We start from the raw sequence: 24628 nt of genomic DNA, 5'->3' as shown, positions 1-24628 counted from the left end.
AATTTATTTCTCCAAGTGTAGTTTCTATCTACAGTCTGTTGGACCCATCTGCTTCCCTCAGAAGCTGCCCTTTTTCTTGCTCCTGAGGCTTACCCAGGCTTGCTCCCTTGAATGTTGACAATCCCCAGGTGCCTTAGCAACTTAGAAACTCCCAGCTTCTTTCATCGTCCCTTTCGTGTGCCCCAGGCTGTGATCTGCAAGTGTCTCCTTTGCAGTAGGAGAGGTTGTTCCAAAGCCAGAGCCATCTTCCCCTTGCTTGCAAGGCTGCACCTGACCCAGTGCTGTCTCCCCAGAGGACCAGAATTTGCACTTAGTTACACGTCTGGCAGGTGCTATCATGCCCTCCCTTCTACACTGTAGACTTACTCTTTTCTACAGACTTCCAGAATTTATATAGGAGAATTCAAATACATGTTATCAGGGTGGAAAAAACTTGTTAGCTATTCATTGTGCAGACGGAAGTGGGAAAAACCGCATTAATAATACAACAATATCGCAGTCTGGGTAAGTGTAAGACAGAGGGTGAGATTGTGGTGCAGATTTGAGGGAGTGGATGTTGTGTCAGGGTGGCTAGATCTCAGCTGCTTCAAGCTGTCAGACACGTCAGAGCATACTTTGGATGTAGACCCACGTGTGCCTTTCAGTTTTGAGGAACTGAGTTTTAATAGGTTATTTTCTTGGGCTCTGCCTGTGTTTCCAGTCTGCAAGTACAGTCATATCATCCTGGTTACTCAGTAATAACCTGGTGCATTACTGCATTAATCGGTAGTGTCATGTGTGGATCACTAGATGAGAATATTTAGTGTTAAGAGCTAACTGATTTGTTAGTTAATATATTTATTAGCAGTGGTTAAAGGTCTAAAATCAGTTAGTAGGAAAAAGTTAAAAACACTGGTGAAGTTCAATTAAACTGGGCCTAAAGTAATTTGCTCTAGAATACCTAGAAAACTGCCTGAAATAATGTCATAGACATTAGTGCTTATTGTTTCCAAACATCAGGAGATGGGATGAGATTCTGGAAGCCTGGAACTAATCTACTAAGCCTAATCTACTTCTCAAAAGGAGGAAAGGACTACGTAAGGGAGGATTATAGGTCAGCTAGTTTAAAACAGCTCCCAGGAAAAATATTGAACCAGGTAGCTTATTAAACTTGAACAGTGACAAAAGGAGAAAAGGCTAACATAGGTTAATTAATCATAGTTTTCCATTGATAACCCTCCCTTTCTTTTTTCTGACAGTGTAACAGCTCTTCTGGGAGGGGTGGAAAAGCAGTATCAAAGCTTTTAATATAGTTTAACTCAGTCTGGACCTAACTTACTATGAGAATGTCATATGAGACTACATTACCAAAAATGATAACTTGCTGAAAAAACATACTCAGTAACAAAAGTTATTAAGAGACTCAATGGATTGGAAAACAGATTTAAATATGAAAAAAAAATTGTATCTATCTGTATTTGGATACCGCTAGATCATGACAGAAAATCTACATGTTAGAAATTATGCTTTTAAATTTGGAGTTAAAGGCAAAAGAAGCTGGAAAAGGGGTTTGAGTTCATCAGAAGACCCTGGATTACAGTTCAGAATTATCTTGATGTATGGGAGAATTGTGCTTTAAGAAGGATATGAGTTTTAATAGTGAAAAATCCAGAGCATGAAAAAATAATCAGCTGAATAAATACAAGGGTAATTACTGGCTGGGCAGCAGTTCCATGGAAGAGTTGTAGAGATGACAGTGAATAACCTGAATTATGTCCCATTTTACTCATTATTTGAAAAATTATGACTGCAGTCATGGTTATCAACTGAAGAGAGCTCATAAAAGAGCAGTGTTCTAGAAAAATAAGGCAACTAACTTCACATGGGAGAGATTGAAGAGACTGTGGTCAACAAGATGAGTCTAAAGGAGGGAAGCGGATAATGTTCCTGATGGAGAGAGGAGAGAGAAAAACAAAGCTGATGCAAAGAGGGAGGAAATGTTGGGGGTTTTGTTTGTTTGGTTTGGCTTTTTGTTGCTTTCTTGTCTTTTTTTTTTTTTGTCCCTGGTTGTGGGCAGGAGAAATGAAATCAGCTAAAATTGAAGCAAGAGATAGTTGAAAGACTTACTATGATAAAAAAGTCTAGTGAAAGTGTGAGATTGGAGTCTTGAGTAATGAACAAGGTGGAGGTCTTTTGGGAGGGGTCTAAAAAGTTGTATATTCCTGCTGTTGATAAGGACTGTATAAGGTGGCCTCCTGAGGCTTCTGCCTAGCCAGGGATTCTGCCAGTTTCAGTGGACATGTCAAAGAAGGCACATTCTGAAAAATGAAAATCTTTAAGCAGTTAGAAGGACACTCAATGGTCACATTTTTCTCAACATTACTATTCAAACTTATGTGCATACTTTTTACTAAGCTATATGTCCTCAATTTACATTACTGACACTGGCTTTTAGGCAGCTATTGCTTGTAACTTGTTCCAGCTTTTCAGGTGACAGAAACGGTACTCAGAAGCACAACCTTTTTCAGAGTGAGAACTAAGACCACAAGCATGTAGTAGTTGACTGCAAGCTGCGAGTTGTTAGCTCAGTGAAATTGTAGTCAATGTCATTCACTGTGCTTATTCAATGTAAAATTCACTGTAGTATGTAATTAAAAAATTATTTAGTTATTGATTCCAGTGCTAATGTGACCCTAAATGCTTTTTCCCCTACAGTGGTGCTTTTTTGCTGGTTAGCAGTGGAATTGTATATTTCATGGTCTTCTCTTTTGTTACAGGTTTTGGGCTGGATTCGAAATGGAGAGTCAATGTTAAATGCTGGGCTTATCACTGCTAGCTCTTTGCAGGAGGCAGAACAGTTACAGAGGGAGCATGAGCAGTTTCAACATGCAATAGAGGTAAAAGCACCATTTTAGTGACCATTGTCTTGTATTTACAGTTCTCTCTAAATAGCACTCTTGGATTCATGCTACAGTATTTTTAGTTTAGGAAAAGCTGTTGAACTCGTGGCAGAGAGATGAAAATGCTTACTGAGAAGGTGTTTTTTTTTTTTTTGTTCTTATTCATTTTGAAGCTGCAGTTTCCAGGTGAACATCATCTCAGTGTCTTTTTGCATCTTTGTAAAGTGATAGCTGTTCACAGCAATTTTGCTGAAAATAGTGTTTTCATTTGTTATTCCTTTACTAGAATATAACCTGTAATGCTCAATGTAAAAAAGTTAAGCATAAATGGAACAGGAAGCATCAGTTTTGTGTATTCTGAGGTTATCCTTTAATGTTTCCATTTTTGTTTTCAGAGTAGGTTTCACTGAAACTTGTGTGTGGTGGTGTGTCAGTCCCCTGCCATGGCTTAAAACTAAACTTACCGGATTGGTCATATTGCTGCAAAAAAATAGGCAATGTTCTTAAGATTGATTGAAGTGCAGTATTATTCATTTACATGCACTATTGAGTAACTTAGTACTAATATTAGCAATATTATGATTGTTTGGGTAGACTATTTTCAGGAGTACTCTGCCTTGCAGTAACTCTTTAATGTTTGTTTCCTGTTTGGTAGAGTTTTATGCTTCCCCTCTCTTGATTTTTTAAAAAAATTTTAATTACAGTTTGCATTATATGCACCCTCATTTTGAGAGCTTTGGTAACTCTCAAGTACAAAAATCATGAGACCTCTAGGTGTTAGTCAAGTTAAGAATAAATGACTAGAAAGCTTAGAATTCTGTGTTTCCTGGGTCATTCTTTACTGAGATACAATAACAGTAGTATTTAACCCTTTAATATTTTTATATTACTTGATTTTAGGCAAGTATTTCTCTGCACAGAGAAATACAGTTAAAAAAATTTTTCAATAGACAGTTGTCTTTTTTTTAATCGGTCTGCACGCCTGCTCACTACTGCTGTGCAAAAGACTGAAACTAATGCTGTAAAGATTGCCAAAATAAGATGCCAATTCATCTTCTTTTTCCTCACTGTGAAGGGAAAGAAAATCAAACTGAAATTCATAATTACAACAACATGCACTGCAGCATAGATAATGTCCCATGTGGCTAAATGCTAGACAGTTATTATTTGTTAAGAACGGCTATTTAGTGTTGATTTGGTGATAAATCTCTACAGGATTTATTTCCTTTGTATTTGCATAGAGAAGTCACACAGTAACTAGTATCAGACAGTCATTTTTAGTTGATGGGTGTTTGTGCACGTGTATAGAAGTGTCATTGACACAGTGGAAATGTGACGCTCTGAGGTCTTCAAGGAAATGATCTCAAGTGCTCCACTGAACTCCTGACTTTTCACCTCTTGTCAGAAAACACATCAAAGTGCCCTGCAGGTTCAGCAGAAGGCAGAGGCAATGCTGCAGGCTAATCACTATGATATGGATATGATCCGGGAGTGTGCAGAGAAGGTCGCTTCCCACTGGCAACAGCTGATGCTGAAGATGGAGGACCGTCTCAAGCTTGTGAACGCCTCTGTTGCCTTCTATAAAACTTCTGAACAGGTACAGAAATGCTACGTGATCTGTGGTCTGCCTTGGTTAATTCCTCAGCATGGCATAAAATAGCATTACTTGAAAAAATGGTTGATGAGGTTTGGTTATATTTACTCATTTGATGGCCAGTTCTGGTTTTTGTGTGGGAGTCAGAGAGAAATCAGCTTAATCTGCTTGTCCACAGAAAAATTTGGGGGAAAGTTGGCAAGGTTGCTTCCTCTGCAGTCATAACTTAAGCCCATCCAGACCTATGCAGTCACAGAGGCAGAGAAAGATGATCAACTTTAGGGGCAGCCTCTGAGCAATTCCACATAAGCAGGCCAGTGCTTGCAAACCTACAGCCAAAGTTTGTTGCCTTCTCTTAAGTCCCAGTCAAAACATGTCAGAAGCTAGGGGGTAAATGTAAGGGGTAGGTGGGTTTTCTTTTTTTGAGGCTTGAATTTTGATTTTTTGCCTTACTGAATTGGTCTCCTTTTTCCTGAAAGGTGTGCAGTGTGCTGGAGAGCCTGGAGCAAGAATATAAGCGAGAAGAAGATTGGTGTGGGGGAGCAGACAAACTGGGTCCCAATTCTGAGACAGATCATGTTACTCCCATGATAAGCAAACACCTGGAGCAGAAGGAAGCGTTTCTGAAGGTAAGGTTGGGGATTTTTTGTGGTCTCCTGTGTCTTGGGAAGCATGCAGGCAAACTGCTCTTACAGTGCTGACGTGGCTGTGGAAAGCAACAGTGCCCGTTCCAAACTACAGGTATGTCCCCAACTGCAAAGATGTGGGAAGTGGCGTGTTAACTGCTTGTGACAGTGATTGAGAGAATACTGCCAAGTGCATAAAATTGTAGCCAGTTTTATAAATACATTTCCTGTTGAACTTCAGTAGATGTCAGATCTCCCAGTGTGACTGAAGAGGAACTGGAAGTCACTGCCACTCTAAAGAATGCTTAAAGGCTGCTGCTTTGGAAGAGGAGTGACAGTCACACAGTGCCATTGCTGCCTGTGCATCAGAGCAGCTCTCAGATGTACTGGGACTACAGTGGAGTACGGAAGGAGGAAATTGCTAGACAAGCATCTGGGAGTAGTTGGGTTTTGTGTAATAGTCTTCAGATAAATGAAAGATTTTTGTTCCAACTAATGTCCCAGTGAAGAAGGTTATTGATCATACTGAATTAAATGTGTAGCATGTGCTTGCAGAGCAGTGTAACTAACTCTGTTATCAAAGGCATTTTCCAGCATCATGATGAAAGACTACTGAGAGAATAAAACTTTTTTGTTAAAAACATTTCTGTTCTCATTATGCAGATTACAACATGCAAAAACATATTAACAGAACTCAAAGTATACTGCCTAATAGATCCTTCTGCAGCTGGCATGAATTACTAATCTTTGTTTTAAAATGGTATGAGAAATGACTTAGTGTCTTTGTTACTGTATCAAACCATTCTACCTTTATCTAACCTTTTGAAGTAGCATTTCATAATTTGCATGTTAAAAATGAGGCAGCCAGCCCATACATCGTATTTGATGTATGTTAAGATGAAGAATACAGGTGAGCTGAGTGCTTGCAATTTAGTGGCAAGGACTGAAAGCTCTCAAGGCCTTGCCTTAGTATTTTAAGGGCGGGTTTTGTTTTAGCGCTTTTGGTTTCACTTCAGCAGAGCATTCAATTTTTGTTTAAAGTACTAATGGAAGTTTTGGAATATCCAGGTGGGTACATAAGCATATGTACTGTGTTTAGGCAGTAAGCAACTTCAGGTGGCACATGGCACCTACACTAAACAAACTTCTCTGTGGGCTCTGAGTCGTGCTGAAAGCCCTAGAGCAGGTAATTGCTTTTCAGGTTCTTCAGAAAAGAGGAGAATAGCATTTTATTTGGGGTTGTTTATCCGTGGGTTTTTTTTTTCCCTGCCAGGTAAGGTGTAACTGCTATTTGGCAGAAAAACTATTTTAAGAGTTGGGTTGGCTTGCTTACTTGTAGAAAGATTTAACATGCAATGCTTTCCAAAATTGAAGAGGGTGACAAATGTACAAAAAGGGGGTGACAAGATCTTAAATCTCTTCTGCATGTGTATTTGTGTATCTTCAAATAAAGTTGTACCTCTGACTCTCTAGGCCTGCACACTGGCTCGGAGGAATGCTGATGTCTTCCTGAAATACCTGCACAGGAACAGTGTCAACATGCCAGGGATGGTGACACACATCAAAGCACCTGAACAACAAGTGAAAAGTAAGGGGCTTCTTGTTCTCTTTCTTCTCACAAGAATGTGATCATCATGTGCTGTGGTATGTGGGGTGATGGGGTAGTGAAGCCTGCCCAAGTGGAAGGAGTTCTGTCAGGCTTAACAGGAAACAAATTGCTCAAACACTTTGAAGGAGCTGACAGTCTTCAAAGTCTCTGATACTCAAATGAAGGTGCTTGGAATTCTTTTATCTGCTACTTACACCTAATCTTTCTGTTTGAGACTCAGATGTGCTGCTTTTATTGAGACAATGAGGTAATAAACTTCCACATGATAATGTTTGGTCTGAAGCCAAGTGGGAGCTGATCACTGTAAGCTTATTGAGTGTGTTGGTGCCATACATTCTGCAAGTTCCCTGGGAGTGCCGGAGTGATACTGAGATTATTGCTTGTACCATACCCTTAGGCCCTTCAGATAGTTTGAATCAGTTGAGGAACTTCATGAAGTATAGGGTAACTTAAGTCATGTTTAAACTAGATTTGTAGACATGTGGCAGCTGAGGTGAAGCTGGAAAGATCTACTATGTAAGGCTTGGCTTTTGCTAAGATTAATAATACGTAGTGCAGCTCTAAGGTGTAATAAGCACTCTAGGGAATGGAGAGAGACCTGTATGGCTCTGAGGGACAAAAGTGCAAAAATCAATTGGGTACTCATAGCTGATGTGTGTGGTAGCAGAACAGAGATCAGAGAGATTCAGAAGTAAATATGCATTTTACTAATTTAATTGCCAGTTATATTCTGTTCTGTGCATTTTGAAGCTGTGACTGAACGCTCTGGCCATGCTACAGTCTCAGAATCAGAGAAGTCTAAATTTCTAATTAAATGCTGTTTTCACCTACCCAAAGGGGAGTTATGCATGTGATGTAGCCAGACTCAAGAGGAACATGTCAATAAGTCTAGAGGAGAAGTTGCGGCAAGGAAAATTCTGGATGGGAGAAAGTGTTACAGCAAGATGGAGTAGAGCAGGTAGCCCAGAGAGGTAGTAGGATCTGTACCCCATAGAATTTGTAAAACTTAGTTGAACAAGCCCCTGAAAAACTTAGAAGTTAGTTCAATCTCCTCTGCTTTGAAGAGGAGATTGAAACAGATGGCCTCCAGAGGTCACTTCCGCTCTAATTTACTTGATGACTCTATTAGAAAAGGACATGTTCACTGCTTCACTTTAACTACAATGGCAAAACAGTTTGTGCTAAATTTACACAGTAAATTTACTGACAGTACTCAGGTCAAAGTCTGACTGTACTCAAGTTGAAGATCCTCCTGCAGTGAACTTTTTATGTTGGAAAGAGAATAGGGTATTGGCCATACTCTTAAGGAAATGTTTTTCCTCTGTCCCCAAGACATCAACATTTATAGAACTGTAAAAAACAAAATCTCAACACCAGCAGTATCAATGCCAGCAGTATCAATAACTGAACCTGACATTTGCCCTTTAGCTCTTCTCTCAGGAAAAGACAAAGAAAACAGAGCAGAAGCAAGCAGGAAGTTGTAGCTACCACACTTACTGAGTACTTTTTAAAATTCAGTTTTGAAATCTGTATAGGAACCTTTACCTTTCTGAGAAAGGTAAATGTGCTCATATGAGGAAAGAATAAAAAGATCTCTACTAATGTCCTTAAGAATAGTAATTACATGTTAGAACCATAATGTTATGCATGTTCTGTGTACATTTAAAATTCTAGATGAGTGATACATGTTTAAAAAGCAACAAAAAACCAGCAAAAATCCCCAAGTAGAAAAAAATTAGCTATTGCTCTAATACTTTTTCCCCCATAAGCCATGCAATATATGCTTCTGAGAATGAAACATGAGTTAAGATAGAACTAGTGGGGACTCCTTCCTGTTAGGTCTCAGTGGTATGGTGGTAGCTGACCAAATGATGTAAAAGTTCACTCTGTTCTTCCTGTTCAAATCTGCATGTCAAAAAAAAAAAAAATCTCCTTTCACCTCTTTTGTAAATAGAGAAAAAAATTGGGTGTTTATTTTGGTGAAAGAGAGGTTACATATGTTCTAATAGAGCATTACACACTCATACTCAGATGTATGCTTGAAAGTGTCAGACAGCAATCAGTATATAGTTTATAAATTAACGCTTTAAAAACTTGAGTAGTCCTAGAGTTTCTGCAGAACTGCTGAACACTTTTCAAAAACCTCGTTCAGTGGCATACTTGATCCTTACTCCCAGATGCAGATTAAGTTATCTAGAAAAGTGATGTCTTAATCTAGGCAAAGTTTAGTTAAGCACATGCTTCATGGGGAACAGGAATTACAGTGGTACTGAACTCTGAGAGGTGTCCTTAAATCCCTGCATACCAGCATATGATAATTTCTTTGATTTGCAGTTAAGAGTACCCACATACTGTCTCATTTAGGAAGGAGTTGTGGCCTGAAACTGTGATATGACAGGTGGGTTGAGTTGGTGACAATTCCTGTAAGCTCAGAAATGAGCGCATCTTCATCTTTGTTTCGGGTGCTAAGTCTGTGTGCATCTCTGCTACCAGTCTCTGCAGTACAGGCTGAGACTGAGCACAGTTCAGGAACTTGTCTAATGGTGCTTTTATTTTCAGATAGGCTGATAGAAGGGACCAGGACACATAGAGACAGCTAAGAGCTCTTTGAGCCTGGAGAATAAGCTGAAAGTTTAGGGAACAATCCTAACAAATGTTGGAATCAAAGTAAATGACAACAACAGGGACTGTAGTTCAGGTGGCTTGAGATATAGAGATGCTTTTCCAAACCTAGTATTAAATATTGATGTTCTATAACTCCCTTAGAGTAGTTTATAGAATATTTTTTCTCCTCTTTGTCAGTCCAAGAAATTGATGGCACTAACACTTACAGTGCCCAGCCAAATATCTCTCACTGCCTTGCCATCTGTATCATGTCCTGACAGAACAAATGCTGTTCCAATTAGCTAAATTCACCTCGCTTGCTCTTTGTCAGAACTACTTTGCTTGCATCACTATCAAGATGTCTCTTTGTATATGGTGTGTCCAGTTGGGTGTGTTGCATTGTATAATGGTAATTGTGTCCCACCCACTTCACCTCCCTACCTCCTGAAATCTGGCATATATTCTGAGCAAGTGTTCTGGAGGTGACATAAGGCAGAAATAAAACTGAGAAAGCAGGGGAGGCTCATAGCAGATCAGCTCATAGCTTGGCTAAGGGACAGATCAGCTGAGGCATATTTGAGGGGAGCCTGACCAGCAGAAAATAAAACCTTGGCCACAGTGACCACATTCCAACGAAAAGCAAGTTCTGGGTGATCTCAGCAGCCTGTGGCAAGTGGGAATATGGTGCTTCTAAGCAGGAGGATGTTGGCAGCGATGCAGACAGGTTTCATAATCCTCAGGGAGGCTGTCACAAGTGGCTGTGTTTGGTCCCAGATCTCTGATGAGGTAGACAAAGATGCATTTCCCTTAGGCTTCCTGTTATTTGAGCTTCTCTGTCAAACTGTTTCTTGGAGCTGTTAGCTTTTGGGATGTAAAGCATGGTAGACCTGCACAGTGGGAGAGCAGAATGCAGACACCTTAAGATACCTAGACCTGAAAGCCTCCACTTGTAATTATGGATTATGGAAAATAGCCAGCCCTGGGTATAAGTAGAAAAGCAAGTAAAGTGTTGATGTAAAGAATGAGCCTTTTTTGTGGTGTCTTCTGCTTCTGCTGGACCTCTGTTTTGGCTCTATGCAATTCCCACAGAATCACCTGGTGGAGATACTGGGTGTCCCCATTCCCCTCTGCTCAGCCTCCCCTCTTGGTTTGCAGTAGCTACAAAGTCAAGTAGGGCTGCTGCTCTGGAAGCAGCAGTGGGTAAAGTAAGCTTCCCAGGAAACTAGAATTTCTTTGTTTGATGGAAAAACCATAAGTATTAAAGAAGCAGAGTTCTGATAAGGTCTTCTGCATAGTGTAAGCACAAGGTCTTTGTTAGGAAGAATTTAAAATGTTGGACATGTGGGATTTGGATGTGAATTTTCTGATACTCAGGAATAACTAACTGTGGAGTTAATTATTTGATTACCTGGAAGTTCTCTCAAGGTTCAGTGAACATTCATATTTAACAAGTCAGCTTACTCAATTATACACTGTTGGGTTTTTTTTAATAGAGAATTACATACTTAGTAATTGCCTATTTTTATTACTTGGGTTTCTGTACATATAATGTCTGCTTATGCTGCATTTGATCTTGTGGTGACCTGAGGTTGTACATTTGTTCATGTGTATTAAATGGTTAAAATACTTTATAGGAGACTGATACATTAAAACCACTTTTTTTTACTTCAATTAATGTGAGAGTTTAAGCATGTTGTGATTACTTGCGCATGCTTGTTCTTTCTGAGGAAACCCCATCAAGAGCCAACTTTATCAGCTTACATTTTCAATCCTGCTATAAGAAGTGGCAGTCCCCTTGTGAAAAATATTTGAGAGAAAAAAAGGTGTCAGCAGTAAGTTTTAATTGCATCTCTAGTTTCTTTAACCAGCATTTCTGTAAGTAATGAGAAAGGAACGCTCTGTTTTTGATGACTATCAGGAAAAAGCCAAGCAAAGACTAACAGAAGGAGTAAGTGTATAGTAAATTCTACGAAGTAAAGTACTTTATTCCCCTGATTTTCATGTGATATTTTGATTTTGGTTGTCATAAGCTCTGTTTTCATTTCTTCAGATATCTTGAATGAACTGTTCCAGAGGGAGAACCGTGTGCTGCATTATTGGACCATGCGTAAAAGACGTCTTGATCAATGCCAACAGTATGTGGTGTTTGAAAGAAGTGCCAAACAGGTGAGGGTTTCATATGAAAGTCCTCTTTGGTGTGATCAAGAGTGACATATGCTGTCTTCTCACAGTAACAGATTTGTCATGGACTTCAATATTTCAAACGGCTGAAAGATCAGAAGGATAAAAGTAGAAAGTTGAATTATTTGCCTTCCCTTTAATACAGAACAGCTAAATTTGGTGAGGCAGTGAGTCTGTAACTGTTGTAACTTAAAGGTGATGTTTTGCTTCTGCCAGCTTCATCTGGTACTAGCAAATCTAATTTCTGCAAGCTTGTGTTTGACAAATTGTTATGCTTGTTAACTTTTACACGCACACCTAATTTGTCTGGGGAAATTACAGGCAGCAGCATTTTTCTCAGATGTTGGAGGAAAAATATCTAATTAAGTTGATTGGCAGTTCTAGAAATCTGACAAGTTGGATAACTCATTAAACAATAATAACTGAATTACTTTGGTTTTTCAATTCTTTGTGTGTTTGGTTTCATGGTTTCCTTCGTGATAGATCCACCTCTTGGTATTTTGTTGAGTTTATCAGTCTGGAAAGAACTATTAAGTAACTACCACACACACGCACAAAAAATCTCCTTCACTAATCAAAACAAATGCCTTAAAAATAAGTGGGGGGTTCAAGGCAGAAGTGGTAAATAGATTGATCTGTGATAGTTTTTTACTCCTTTTTTTTTTTTTTAACTGGTTATAAGACAAAGAAAGGAAGCTATCTGTGTTCTGCAGAAAAGGACACAACACCCATAGTGTAAAATATAGTCAGATCTACTTTAAAGGACTCAAACCCCAAATTTTTTAGTTCTTTCTGGCAGCTAAGTTAGACAAAAGTTTAAATGCTATTGGTCTGCTTTGCTTTCTTAAAAGAATTCTGAAGTCTGCCTTTCTTGCTTTCACAAAGAAATTAGTGCTAGATGAACCTTGGAGTGAATTTGAAGACTGATACCTCTTTAAAACAACACCACCATCCCTTCCCTGTCCCACCTTCGCCCCCCTCCCCACCCCACTTTTGAATAACCTTAATGTAAACCTCTGACAACCACATGATCTACTTCTTTTTGTATGGAGATTACTAACTAACAGTCAAACCCTGGAGATAAAGATCTGTCAGCATTTTCATTGTAAATCCCATTTTTCAGCAGTCACCAGTTCAGGAATTGAAAAGCAAAGCAAACCAAACCATATATGGGACTCCACACTGATTAGCCAAAAAAATGGAAATGTTGCTCTCTTCATTTAAATGTCTTTTTGGAATTCGGAAGAACCTGTTCTCTGTGCTTTCAGAACTTGATGCCCTTGTGATGGAGAAGATACTGTAGTAGTTTGCAAGGACAATGGTAGATTCTCAAGTCCTTTCAGAGTTAAGGGATTACCTGATCCCTAAACTGATTTCTCCAGTTCTTGCAGTGATACCTCACATGAAATGAAAGCTGATCTAAACTGTAGGAATTAACATCAAGTTCAACTTTCTGTTATACTGTGCCTGTAGAGAGCTGCCAGCAAGGTATGAAAGGGACAACATTTCATTCTCATGCCAGGGGGATTGGAACTACATGATCTTTAAGGTCTCTTCCAACCCAAACCATTCTATGATTCGGGAAGGGGAAGTTTTTTGTTTATCATTCATTCCAGCATTGTGTAATAAACCCACTAAAAAAAGGCAGAGGTTAAAATCTTAAAAGCAAGAAATATTAAATGTTAGTAATATCAGCAGTAGCTATGCTGCCTGTCTACATCAGTCTTCACTTGCAAAGATGGACATTAGAATGACAAGGGGTGTCATAGAGGTGGCTGGTTAAAATGTTGCTTTTTTGACAGAAGTCCAAGAGTTGGTTTGTTTCCATCAGCGACTTCTTAAAAGTATAGGCCCATCTCAACAGGCTTGCACCTGTACTAGTGTGTGTCTAAGAAAATGGCATCCTGGCATTCACATTCAGTGTTCAATTTTGAAGGCTTTCTACTCATTTCAGGTTGTGCACCAAGGTGGAAAAGAGTTTGAAATGGAAGTAAGGGAACCAACCTTGTTTCGTCACACCTTTGATGAATCATTGGTGGAATTATAATACAGACAGTGCCTTTTCTGATTCAGTGTAAGGTCATGTGTTTGAAACATACATATCTACTGTCCACCAAGATAAACCTGTGCCTGTTCTTGGTAATGTGGATAGATAACTCTCATAATTTCAGTTTATCCTTTAAAGGGAAGAGTGAAGACCCACTAGCAGTCTACTACTTTTTCTCCTGGGATATTAAATTTTTGTCTAGTGCTCTGTGTATTTACTGAAGATACAGAAGATACACATGCATTTAGTAATAAGGTGGTTCTAAGCAAGCTGTAGAAAGCTCTTTGAACATCTACTATTGGCTTTGTCAGAAACGAGAAGTTTCTAAGCTGCCGTCCCGCTGCATGCTGCTGTAGGAAGCCTGTATTTAGAGCTGCAGAACAGCTGCCAGTTAGATTTTTACTGTTATGCAGCAGTTGGGAGACGACTCTTGCTTTTTCCGGGAGCCAGAGATTCCTCATGACCACTGAGTTATGCTTAAAAGGGCAGCAGGTAATGTGGGTAAAGCATAGATAATTACATGGATCACCTTTTTTCATAACAGTGAGCAAATAAAGTGTCAGGATGTGGAAGGGAAACAATTTTAGTTGGCAGTTCTTGGTTCTTGGGTTTTTTTCTACTTACACATATGTGAATTGGTTTAACTGAGACATGTCACCATTCCTTCTCTGCTGCAGGTTTAATTTTTAGGAGCACAGACCACACTTTGTGAGGCTGGACTACATGTCAGCAAAAGAGTGAAGTGATAGTTAAATCTTGCATGCTTGGAAAGTTCAGCCTACACACTTCACGGTCTTATGGACACTTTTACAAGTTGGAAAATGTGTATTTCTGAGTTTAGCTGTCCCATGTGGCACTGAAAAAGTGATTTTTTTCTTTTTCATCAGCTGGGGAGTATGCTACCAAACTTGTGAACACAGTTAGTTAGAACCTTTCAGTGGTGGACTGCTGTAGTCCTGCAGTAGTGGACTTCACTGAAGTGTTCAGATTCATATGTCATTTTTAATTCTTTAAGCATTGCTTCATAGACTAAGTGAATTATTTAGGAGTTATGAACTATTTGATATTGTAGAGGTATTAGATGGTTGCCGCAAGTGACATAGACTAAAATTCACCTGTGGTCAAGCGGTGTGTGTGAAATACTGATTACAGGTGGTTTCTGTTGGCAAAAATATATTGCCTTTTCTCTTACTTTCCTTCATTATTGCTTTATTTAGGCTCTGGAATGGATTCATGACAATGGAGAGTTTTATTTATCCACACATACTTCCACTGGTTCCAGTATCCAGCACACTCAAGAGTTGTTAAAAGAACATGAAGAATTTCAGATCACAGCAAAGGTAAAATAAATAAAAAAATTATCACAAAATTACAGAATACCTAGAGTTGGAAGGAACCTCTGGAGATCAGTTAGTCCAATCCCCCTGCCAAGGAAGGGTCCCCAAGAGCAGGTTACACAAGGCTGTGTCCAGGTGGGTTTTGAATGTCTCTGCAGAGGGAGACTCCACGACCTCCCAGGGCAGCCTGTTCAGGGCTCTGCCACCCTCAGTGCAAAGAAGTTCTTCCTCATGTTAAGATGGAATTTCTTGTGTTTAGTTCATGGCCATTAGTCCTTGTCCTGTCACTGGGCTTCACTGAAGAGTCTGGCACCATCCTCCTAACAGCCGCCTTTGAGATGTTTTATATTTTGGTGAGATCCCCTTTCAGTCTTCTCTTCTCTGGACTAAAATGGCCCAGCTCCCTCAGACTCTCCTCATCAGACTGGTGCTCCGGACCCCAAGTCATCTTTGTGTTCCTTTGCTGGACCCTCTCCATTAGCTCCTTGTCTGTCCTGAACTGTGGAGACCAGAATTGAACACAGTACTCCAGATGTGGCCTCATTAGGGTCAAGCAGAGGGTCAGGGATCACCTCCCTTGACCTGCTGGCCACTCTTCCTGGTGTACCCCAGGATACCTTCCTGGCTGGCTCATGCTCATCCACCAAGACCCCCAACACCTTCTCCACAGAGCTATTACCTAGTAGATCAGCCCCCAACCTGCGCTGGTACTTGGGGTTATCCCCCCCCAAGTTGCAGGACCCTGCACTTGCCCTTGTGGAACTTCATTAGAATGATTTCTCTGCCCAACTCCCCAGCCTATCACAGTCCCGCTGAGTGGCAGCACAGCCAATCCCCCCAGTTTCATACATCAACAGACTTGCTGAGGGTGCATTCTATTCCTTTGTAGGTTGTTGATAAACAAGTTGAATACAAGTTGAATTACATAAGAAACAAAATAAAATAACTGAATTCCTCCTGCCCATCAAAAAATGAAAAATCTTGATGTGTCCATCAAGATCTGCTTACTTGTAATGGCTTTCTCTCTGTATTTCTGCTGAGAATAGAATAAACCAGAAGATAACCAGCAGATAATCATTGTTACTGGAGCTCCATGAGCCCTATGTGCTTCTGCTTTCTCATGATAAAATCGTAGTGAGGTAGCTTAAAAATGTTTTCAATATGTACAAACCTTGCAGGGCCTTTGATTTCCACTTTCATATCTTCATGATTGTGGGTTGCTGAATGTTCATTTAGGATATAAAATACAACAAGCTGTATTATTATTCAGCTTATTATTAATTGGAAGATAGTAGAAAAAAACAAAGCTTTATTTGTTAGGTAACTCATTAAATTAAAGTATTCTGTGATTCTGCTGTAAACCTTTTTGAGTCAGGCAGCACAATGTAATTCTGCATCTCTGGAGGCCTTTACAGAGATGCAGATGTCACTCATGAGGCTTAGCAGTTTTCACATGTGAAAGACAGGCAACCAGTGCATGACTGAAGTACCTGAGTTTGTAGCCATGTCTGTCTCTCTGTTTTGTTTTGCCACCTGTTCAAGCTGTCATCTGTTTCTCCCTCTGGCTCTCCAACCTTCATAGAGAAATAACAGAGCCCAGGAAAGTAAGCAAGTGTTCATTTGTCTGAAGGATTACCCCAGAAGAGATTTGGAGATGGAGTTGGTCAGGGGACATGTGGGAAGGGAGAAAAGAGAATCCAGAAAGAACAGAGATCACTTCAAACCTGGATTTTCTTCTGTCTGAGCTTTGCTCCAGACTTTGATTTGCTGGATCCCTTCCAGTATGCAGAGCACCCCTGCTCCTCCTTAATTCCTCTGTCAGCCTGCAGATGACGTTGGTGCCCCTTTTGAAAGGATGTTGTTCGTATCACTCCCTTGGCATTTTGCTACCTGTTGGGAGGTAATTCTATACTGAAAAGAAATACTTGGATGAGGGACCATTAGAGAAGAAAAAGAATTAATAAAAGAGGACGAACTTGATTTTGTCAATTAATGTAAGAGTCAAGTTTTTATTGACTATTTTGCTTAACTCCCTGCTAGCAAGGGCCCTGACAGTACCCTTCACTCATGAGAGAGAGAGAGGTGGATGTATAAACTCATCCATTGTGGATGATTTATGATTTACATGAAAGAAGGTGCTTAGTCTTAGGCAGCTTGTCATTTGGGAAAAGCACTAACAGATTTGGTGGTAACTGCTTCTTCTCTTAGTTTCTCTCAAAGAACTCTGTGCCAACAAAGCATAACATAGAAAAGATTTAAAGAATGTAGTCTTAATCCATTAAAGAGTAAAGTATATAGTAAGACTTACTTCCATCTCAGCATTTCAATGGTGTCTAAAGGAGGTAGATTCTTGAGACTGTGGGCCAGGTCCAGTACCAGTGCTTCAGTGGTAGTGGACCAAGTACCCTCTTTGGCACCAAAATGCCTTTGTATTGATGCAAGAGTACCCATGCTGAAAGGCTTGCCTAGCAGAATTTAATCTCTGGGTGAGATATGAAGCACATTTTTCAAAGAAAAATAAACAGTCTGCTTTCAGTCGTGTAATAATAAAGCCCAAGGAAACCTACATTAATCTTGTGCTGTTTTTATTAGGTAAAAGGTATCTGTATAAAGGAGTTCCGGGAAGAGAGAGGAGGAAGGTAGCTCCTTCAATTCCTTCTCTAATTGCAGTTAGTAGCAGTTGAACAAAATGACCCCCTGCATGACAGATAGAGCTTGTAACTGTTTGATATTTTCCTGTTTTTCATAGCAAACCAAAGAGAGGGTGAAGTTGTTGATACAGCTGGCTGATGGCTTTTGTGAAAAAGGGCATGCTCATGCAACAGAGATTAAAAAATGTGTCACAGCAGTGGATAAGAGGTACAGAGACTTTTCCCTGCGCATGGAGAAATACAGGACCTCTTTAGAGAAAGCTCTGGGTATTTCCTCCGATTCCAATAAATCGGTAAGAGAGATCTGAGTGTGATGACAGACAAACAAGCTTTCCTTGCATTTGATTTAGCTACCGTTTTCTCCTGTCTCCTTCCTTAATCAATTCTTCCTTTCTTTAATAAAGAGCAAAAGCTTGCAGCTGGATATAATCCCAGCCAGTGTCCCTGGGTCAGAGGTGAAACTGCGCGATGCTGCTCATGAGCTTAATGAAGAAAAACGAAAGTCTGCCCGCAGGAAAGAGTAATACATTTATTTATTTTTAATCAATGAGAATGCATAAATCAATCCTGATAATGAAACAACTGTCATGGCTTGTCTGGCAGCTTAGAAATCATATAAATGGTAAAAAGAGAGTGATAGTACTCAGTATCTCCTATTGCCATTTATTCGCGTTTGTTCTCACAGATAATTCTAGCATGACAGAATCTTAAACTTTCAAAACTGTTAGACTTCTTTTAACATGCATTTTTCCTTTTTAGAAATAATGTGAAATAACTGTGTAAGGGGAGGAAGCAAGACAAAAGTTAAATGACTGTAGCAGTGAAAAGTGTTAGAGAAAAAATTCCATCTCCTTCCCCTTTCTTTTTTTCCTGGTTAGTAATGGAGGGATGTTACCTCTTAGGTTTCCTTCATCTGTTGTCTCTCTCTTCACATTTCAGTTCTCAGATTTTTCTTGCTGCAGTGGAAAAGCAAAAGCTGATGAGGAGAAAGATGTGTTCTGGTTATTATGCATTCATAGTGATCTAACAGACTGAGATTTGATTGTTCTTTCTGTTGTCACCTAAGGTTCATTATGGCTGAGCTAATTCAGACAGAAAAGGCTTACGTAAGAGACCTCCGGGAATGCATGGATGTGAGTTTTCTTTTTTTCACTAATCTTTGAAGGCAGAATTCAATCCGTTGCTTTCTGTTTCTTTCTGGTTTTAGCAGCTGAGCATGATTGGTTTGGAGTCATAGGGCCAAATTAAGTAATTTTACTTCTGTTAGGAAGAAATTTAGAATTACATCTGATAGCAGCCATTTCAGAATTCACCCTGTATGTTTTGCTTTTGTCGGTACTGAGTTTCAGTATTGGTTCCTTTCCCAATTCAGAATCGTGTGCAGGGCTTTTGTTTTACAGAGAGGAGGGAAAAAGGAGGGGTTTACTTTATTTGCTTTGCTAGCAATAGAGAAGAGCTTGTGCTAATTCTCTTATTATCTGTATCACATGTTCTGCTACTAGCTGACTTTTTGAATAGAAATTCAGTGAGATTCCATGGAAAAGTGCCCAGTAATTGTTATGCTGAAGCAACTAATGTTCAGTGGTAGCTGTTGCTCAAAGCATGAACTTCTACACTGCAGACATGACCTTCATAAGGAATATCCTGAAGCATTAGAGGTTGTCAAGAACACTATGCATTTTAAATGATGAAGTCTCAGGGACTATGTTAAATTGTCAGTTTTAGAACTTGTATCACTGTCAAAATCACAAGGTGTATCTGACACAACGGGCACTGTCACAATTGGAGATGATGCTGCTGTGTGATCTTTGTCTAGTTTCTGTCCAGGAATGCATATTTACAGATACCTGGCTGCTTCTGTTGGGAGTTTATCATCGTTTTCACACATCTTTTTTGTTCTGGGCAGACATATCTATGGGAAATGACAAGTGGAGTCGAGGAGATCCCACCTGGTATTGTAAACAAAGAACACATTATCTTTGGAAACATGCAGGAAATTTATGAGTTCCACAATAAGTGAGTGACTTATCTTCCATTTCCATACTACTACTAAATCCAAATGATGACCTGAGGGATTTCCTAATGAAAATATTGTGTATATCAATAATGAATGCTTTTCCATTAAAAAAATTTAAAGATTTTCCTCTTGCACTGCTAAATTATTTCAGCTGTTGCTTTTTGCAGACAGGTAGGTACACCATTAGAAACTGTATCTTTCAGTCTCGGTCATCTTTCAGCATTTAAGAAATTATTTGGATACATCAAAATTTTGTTGTAGGTTTGTCAGTTGTTCTGAAGAGATGAAAACCAGTGAACTCAATAGGATACAAACATACCACAAACATTAGGGCTTTGTCATTCTTTCAGAACCCTCATTCCTGATATCCTAGTGCAGCTGTTAATGGGAAAGAGTAGACCTCCCAGCTCTTCCTTGGCTCTTCATAGCTTCTCTGGAGATGCCCCAGCATCATTACATTTACTTGAGCATGGAGCATGAAAGAGACTTGTCAACACCGTTTCTTCTGAATAGAATGGTTCCTAGGGAGATCTGTGTACAGAAGTCTTGCTCTGAATCTTCCTTCTTTGTTACTTCATTGGTTGTGTACACATTTGTATTGGGTTATGATTCTTTGAAGTAATAAAATACACCTAGCATATTCCAGACCCTGGTTTTACAGCTCTTTGTATGCTCTGTGTTGATTTGAGAACCTGAGTATCCAAAAAGTAAGGTTTGGTTTTTTTTTTTAATTGAGATGAAGGCTAAACTTTTCTTGAAACTGAAAACAGTAGGAAACCTTCTTGATGAAGAACAACAGCAATTACTAAATTTTTGTGTATTCTAATGTATTAATATGTATTAACTGCATGTCTGCTGGTTCAATTTCTGATTTTCACATCAGAATTTTTATTGAATTATATTTTATATTAGTACTTTTATTACACATTTTTATCTATTCCAGTTATCTTTATTTCCCTAACTCATGCTTTTGGTATTACAGAAAGTTTTCTAATAGCCTTTGTTCACAGACAATAAATCCAAACAAGTTGCTGTAATGAACATGTTTGATGTGCCTTGTACTATTTGTTTCTTTTCTACCCACAGTATATTTCTCAAGGAGTTGGAAAAATATGAACAGTTACCAGAAGATGTTGGACATTGCTTCGTTACTTGGGTAATGAAGTCAGACTTATGTTTAGAAGTAGAAAGGGAGATAGGAGGCATGAAGGGATGAATTCTTGCTCCCAGATCCCTTTTTGATTTGCAAAAGTACCTCTTCCTTCAAATTTAACTAAAAGTTGTGTATCTTTAACTGAGAAAAAACCAACAATTAGGGCACTCCTGTCACATGCCAGTGCTTAGCTGCTCTTGAAGTGTACGCACGTTGCCTAAACCTGTGTGCAGATTTGGTTTGTCTTAGCTTTGAATAACCTACTTTTATATATATTGCTGTTGTTTTCAGTCTTACTTGCCTTGATGTATATTCTTATGCTGCCAGTTTGAGTGGGAATATAATTCTGTACAGCTCAGTTTCTTGATAGGGAAGATAAAATCTCTGATAAAGGTGTAAAAACTTTGAGACAGGAATGATGCTCTCTGATAACCTGTGTAAATTTGCATTTTGTTCTGCAGGCAGACAAGTTCCAGATGTATGTTACCTACTGTAAAAATAAGCCAGATTCTACTCAGCTGATATTAGAACATGCAGGAGCATACTTTGATGTAAGTACATCATGTCCACCTTAAAAGCACGCCTTGGCTGTTTGACTCGTGGATTTGCAGTTCTGCTGAGTGCCTAATTTGTTAAGAAAATGCAAGTTTCCTGTTAGTAATGCTGCAATTTATTAAGCTGTCAGCCTAAGAAAATTAGTGCTGTATCTCACATGGTTAACTTCCATTGCTCAGTTGGTGTTACAGTGCTGTCAAATCAGATGTGAAAAGTCGCTGTCATCTATCAGAGAGGTTCAGAACTGGATGCAGGTTCTGGCAACAACAACCGAGACATGAATCTTCAGCTCACACAAGCACATCCTGCAAGTCTTAGCATTTTGATGTGCTTAGTTTGCATTGTATGTAATAAAGATAGAAATCTTGGTTAGATTTTGGAGCTCTTTTAAACTGGAATTGCATGTAGTGGTAATTCAGTTGACTGCTGTTATTTAGAAGGGCTAAACCTCCTTATTCAGTCCCAAGGTTCCTTGGTCTGCACATGTAATATTCTGCATAAAAAGGGGACAAAAATGTAGATGTGTTAGTGGTTTTAGGGAGGAATTTTGGCCATGGTGAATGAGTTTTGGTTGGACATGTATTTACAGATGATTCAATTAGAGTGCTCTCTTTCCATTTTTTTCCCCAGCTGAGCCACTAGCTGTGTAATGACACCACAGTTTTTTTTAGAATTGTTTGTACAAGTAGAGGGAAGTAGAGGAAATCCCCGAAGCTCTTGGGGTTAATCTCAAAAGCCTAATCACTAAGGAAATGGGGTTTCTAAACATTTTAAGGCAAAGCCTTTCTGTGAAGCCTCTGTTAAATTTTCAGTGTTTGAAGAAGAGCAGGTAAGTTACAGAAAATCAGGCAGATATGACATTCCCAGAAAAATTAAGTAAATACCATTTTAAAAAATAACACAGGTCTCTGATAAAACTATTAGAAATAAATTCTTGCCACCACTTCCTTTGATCCATCTGTTTTACCACTATATACAGAGCTCTCCACCCCCTAATCCACCTAAAGTGTGGAGACCTAATTCAGTGCACAGAGAACTTGAGAGCTTCCACTGATGACACCACTGGTCTATGTGAAAATATCATGTTTATCCCATTTTTGGATTTCTGATACTGTAATCATGGTGGGAGGGCATATAGCTGTGGGCCTTAACTTGCTGTTTGAAACTGCTTGATTAAAATACATTCAGTGCTATGATAAATGGCAGACTCTATCAGGGAAGTTCAGCCCTAATCAGTACCTGAAATCTGTAATCATCCCATCTAGCTATCACATAATTCTGTTTTCCACCTTTAGCTTCGTGGAGGTCACCGTTTTTAATATTTGTAAGTGGCTGTTTACTTGTCAAGTGCGTGGTAACCTCTTTTCTTCAGTCAGAAACTGTTACTCGGTGCTCCCTCTGGTGGGGGATGAGGCCATGTGTGGCTGCTGGCACTGAAATAGCAGGGGATGCTGAGAAACCTCCGCCTCAGCCTTTCCTGGTACTCCTGCCTCTTCCCTGGAACACTGGAATGTGAGGCTTTTTCCTCTCTTGGAAGTAGCAAAAGAAGTACAAATCTTAATGTTTTTAAAAAGGTGTTGCCACACATTCTGTGTCCCTAATTGTTGCTCTGTGTATTTAGGTTTGTTGAAACATTTCACAGGTACTCTTGGAGGTAATAGTCTTCTGTTTGTATTAAGTGAGCAGGCAGATGCACAGCATAATGATTCACTGTGCCTGGAATATCTGGTCATCCTGTTTTTTAAGGGATTTTTCCTGCTAAAATAGAATTTGTAGTTAATGTATATTATTGCATATCCTTCAAAACAGTTTATATCTGAATGTTGGTGCTCACAGTCCTCAGATGTTTGCTTTTTCCACGTAGGAGATACAACAACGACATGGACTGGCCAACTCTATCTCCTCTTACCTTATCAAACCTGTCCAAAGGATAACAAAATACCAGCTTCTTTTAAAGGTCAGTATTAATTCAGAGTTCTTCATCTGATTCTGCTGTTCTTAAGAAGGCAAAGTTCTTGCTGAAATCAGAAGGGTTGTTTTACTCTGCTCTCCAAGACTCCAGCATCCTGGGCAGCCTCAAATACTGCTGCAAAATTTCAACTGAAAATGAAAGAAGGCATAAACAAGCAACTTTTTGTCCCGATTTCTGTAAATCAAAAAAAGATACCTGTCTACTAATGTTTACTTAGAAAATATAATTTGCATTTCCAGGGTAAAAAAGTAATTCATGCCCATATGGATGCATTTTTGTAATGGTTTCTACACCAAATTTTGGCAAGCTGTTAGCTATGTTGATGGTATTAAGTACTGTAAATTAGAAAATAATTTAATATATTTATTTATATATAAAACTATAATATAAAATATCTATGAGACATATAAATATACATGAATATATATGTGTATCAGTAAATATATACACATAGTGGTGGTACTTGTAGAGCTGTTGCACAAAGAGTTGTTACTTGTAATGTTGCCTGAAAATGTCAAGTAAATAGTAGCTGTTAAAATAAGCACAACTTTTGGAACCCTGTAGTTAGAGCTTTCACTCAGTGGACAAATGTCTTCTCAAGTGAGCAGCAGTGTTCTTGGACTGTGCTGGTTCTCTGTTAGGTGGCAATGCTTGTTTTGGTATAGCAGCCTACCAAAGCACTGTAACTGATCTGTGTCTCCTCTTTTTACTTGAGAACAGCCATGCATGATTGCTTTTGAAATTTCTGAAAAACATTAGAGGCTATTTCAGGTCAGGTGGGTGGTAACAAATCTGTCCTTTTTGACTGAAACTTATTATCTGTTTTCCACTTGCAAAGAGTTGCAACTTAAGTTATAATTACAGAAATACTCTAGGCTGTGCTGTTTCAGAAATTCAGAGGTATTAATTCCAACAATTATTATTATTATTTTTAATATTAATATGCCTTAGCCTGCTACATTATGGAAGTGGTGGGATAGATTGGTTTCACCAGTGTTTGCAGAGCCACATGTCTTTGCTGCATAGCAAAATGGATGTGTCTGGTGGCTGCTGGGTTTCTGGGTTGCCTTTCCTTTCTTTTTCTGTAAGAAGAGAGATGTAAAGCGTGGTAGGATTAAGACCCTAAATGATGGACGAATGATCGATGAAACATTTTACAGTTCTGAAAGCTTCGCTTCTTTGCCTGAATGGTATTGAAGCTGCTCCTCTTCTGTGCCTCTGAGAGATAATTTAGTTACTCTCACTGTTCTGTGGAGTTGTCATGCAAAATTTAGGTGTGATTGTGTAATGTTTTGCCATGAAGGTGGTATTGGCAGTTAAATAAAAATAATGTCATGATAATAATAGTAGAAGTCACATGGCTTTCCCTTTAAAAAGGGGAAAAGGAATTTAACCTGAGGGAA

The 24628-nt window shown here is 39.1% G+C and overlaps 1 protein-coding gene across 4 annotated transcripts in view; it reads left to right on the top strand.

Moving 5' to 3' along the window:
* TRIO (trio Rho guanine nucleotide exchange factor) overlaps positions 1-24628 on the top strand; it is a 248434-nt gene that overhangs the window by 137236 nt on the left and 86570 nt on the right. For all 4 annotated transcript variants that reach the window (XM_039549487.1, XM_039549489.1, XM_039549488.1 and 1 more), the window contains exons 16-28: positions 2757-2876; positions 4285-4476; positions 4953-5102; positions 6573-6687; positions 11363-11478; positions 14758-14880; positions 17627-17821; positions 17933-18048; positions 18595-18661; positions 19435-19544; positions 20632-20701; positions 21160-21249; positions 23118-23210. In XM_039549487.1, coding sequence (XP_039405421.1) covers positions 2757-2876; positions 4285-4476; positions 4953-5102; positions 6573-6687; positions 11363-11478; positions 14758-14880; positions 17627-17821; positions 17933-18048; positions 18595-18661; positions 19435-19544; positions 20632-20701; positions 21160-21249; positions 23118-23210 — 1557 coding nt within the window. The remainder of the gene's footprint in view (positions 1-2756; positions 2877-4284; positions 4477-4952; positions 5103-6572; positions 6688-11362; positions 11479-14757; positions 14881-17626; positions 17822-17932; positions 18049-18594; positions 18662-19434; positions 19545-20631; positions 20702-21159; positions 21250-23117; positions 23211-24628) is intronic.

The sequence above is a fragment of the Corvus cornix genome, chromosome 2 (assembly GCF_000738735.6).
Source record: "Corvus cornix cornix isolate S_Up_H32 chromosome 2, ASM73873v5, whole genome shotgun sequence".
NCBI classification, from domain to species: domain Eukaryota; kingdom Metazoa; phylum Chordata; class Aves; order Passeriformes; family Corvidae; genus Corvus; species Corvus cornix.
The sequence above is the reverse complement of the archived record's forward strand: the minus strand, read 5'-3'. Positions and strand labels throughout refer to the sequence as shown.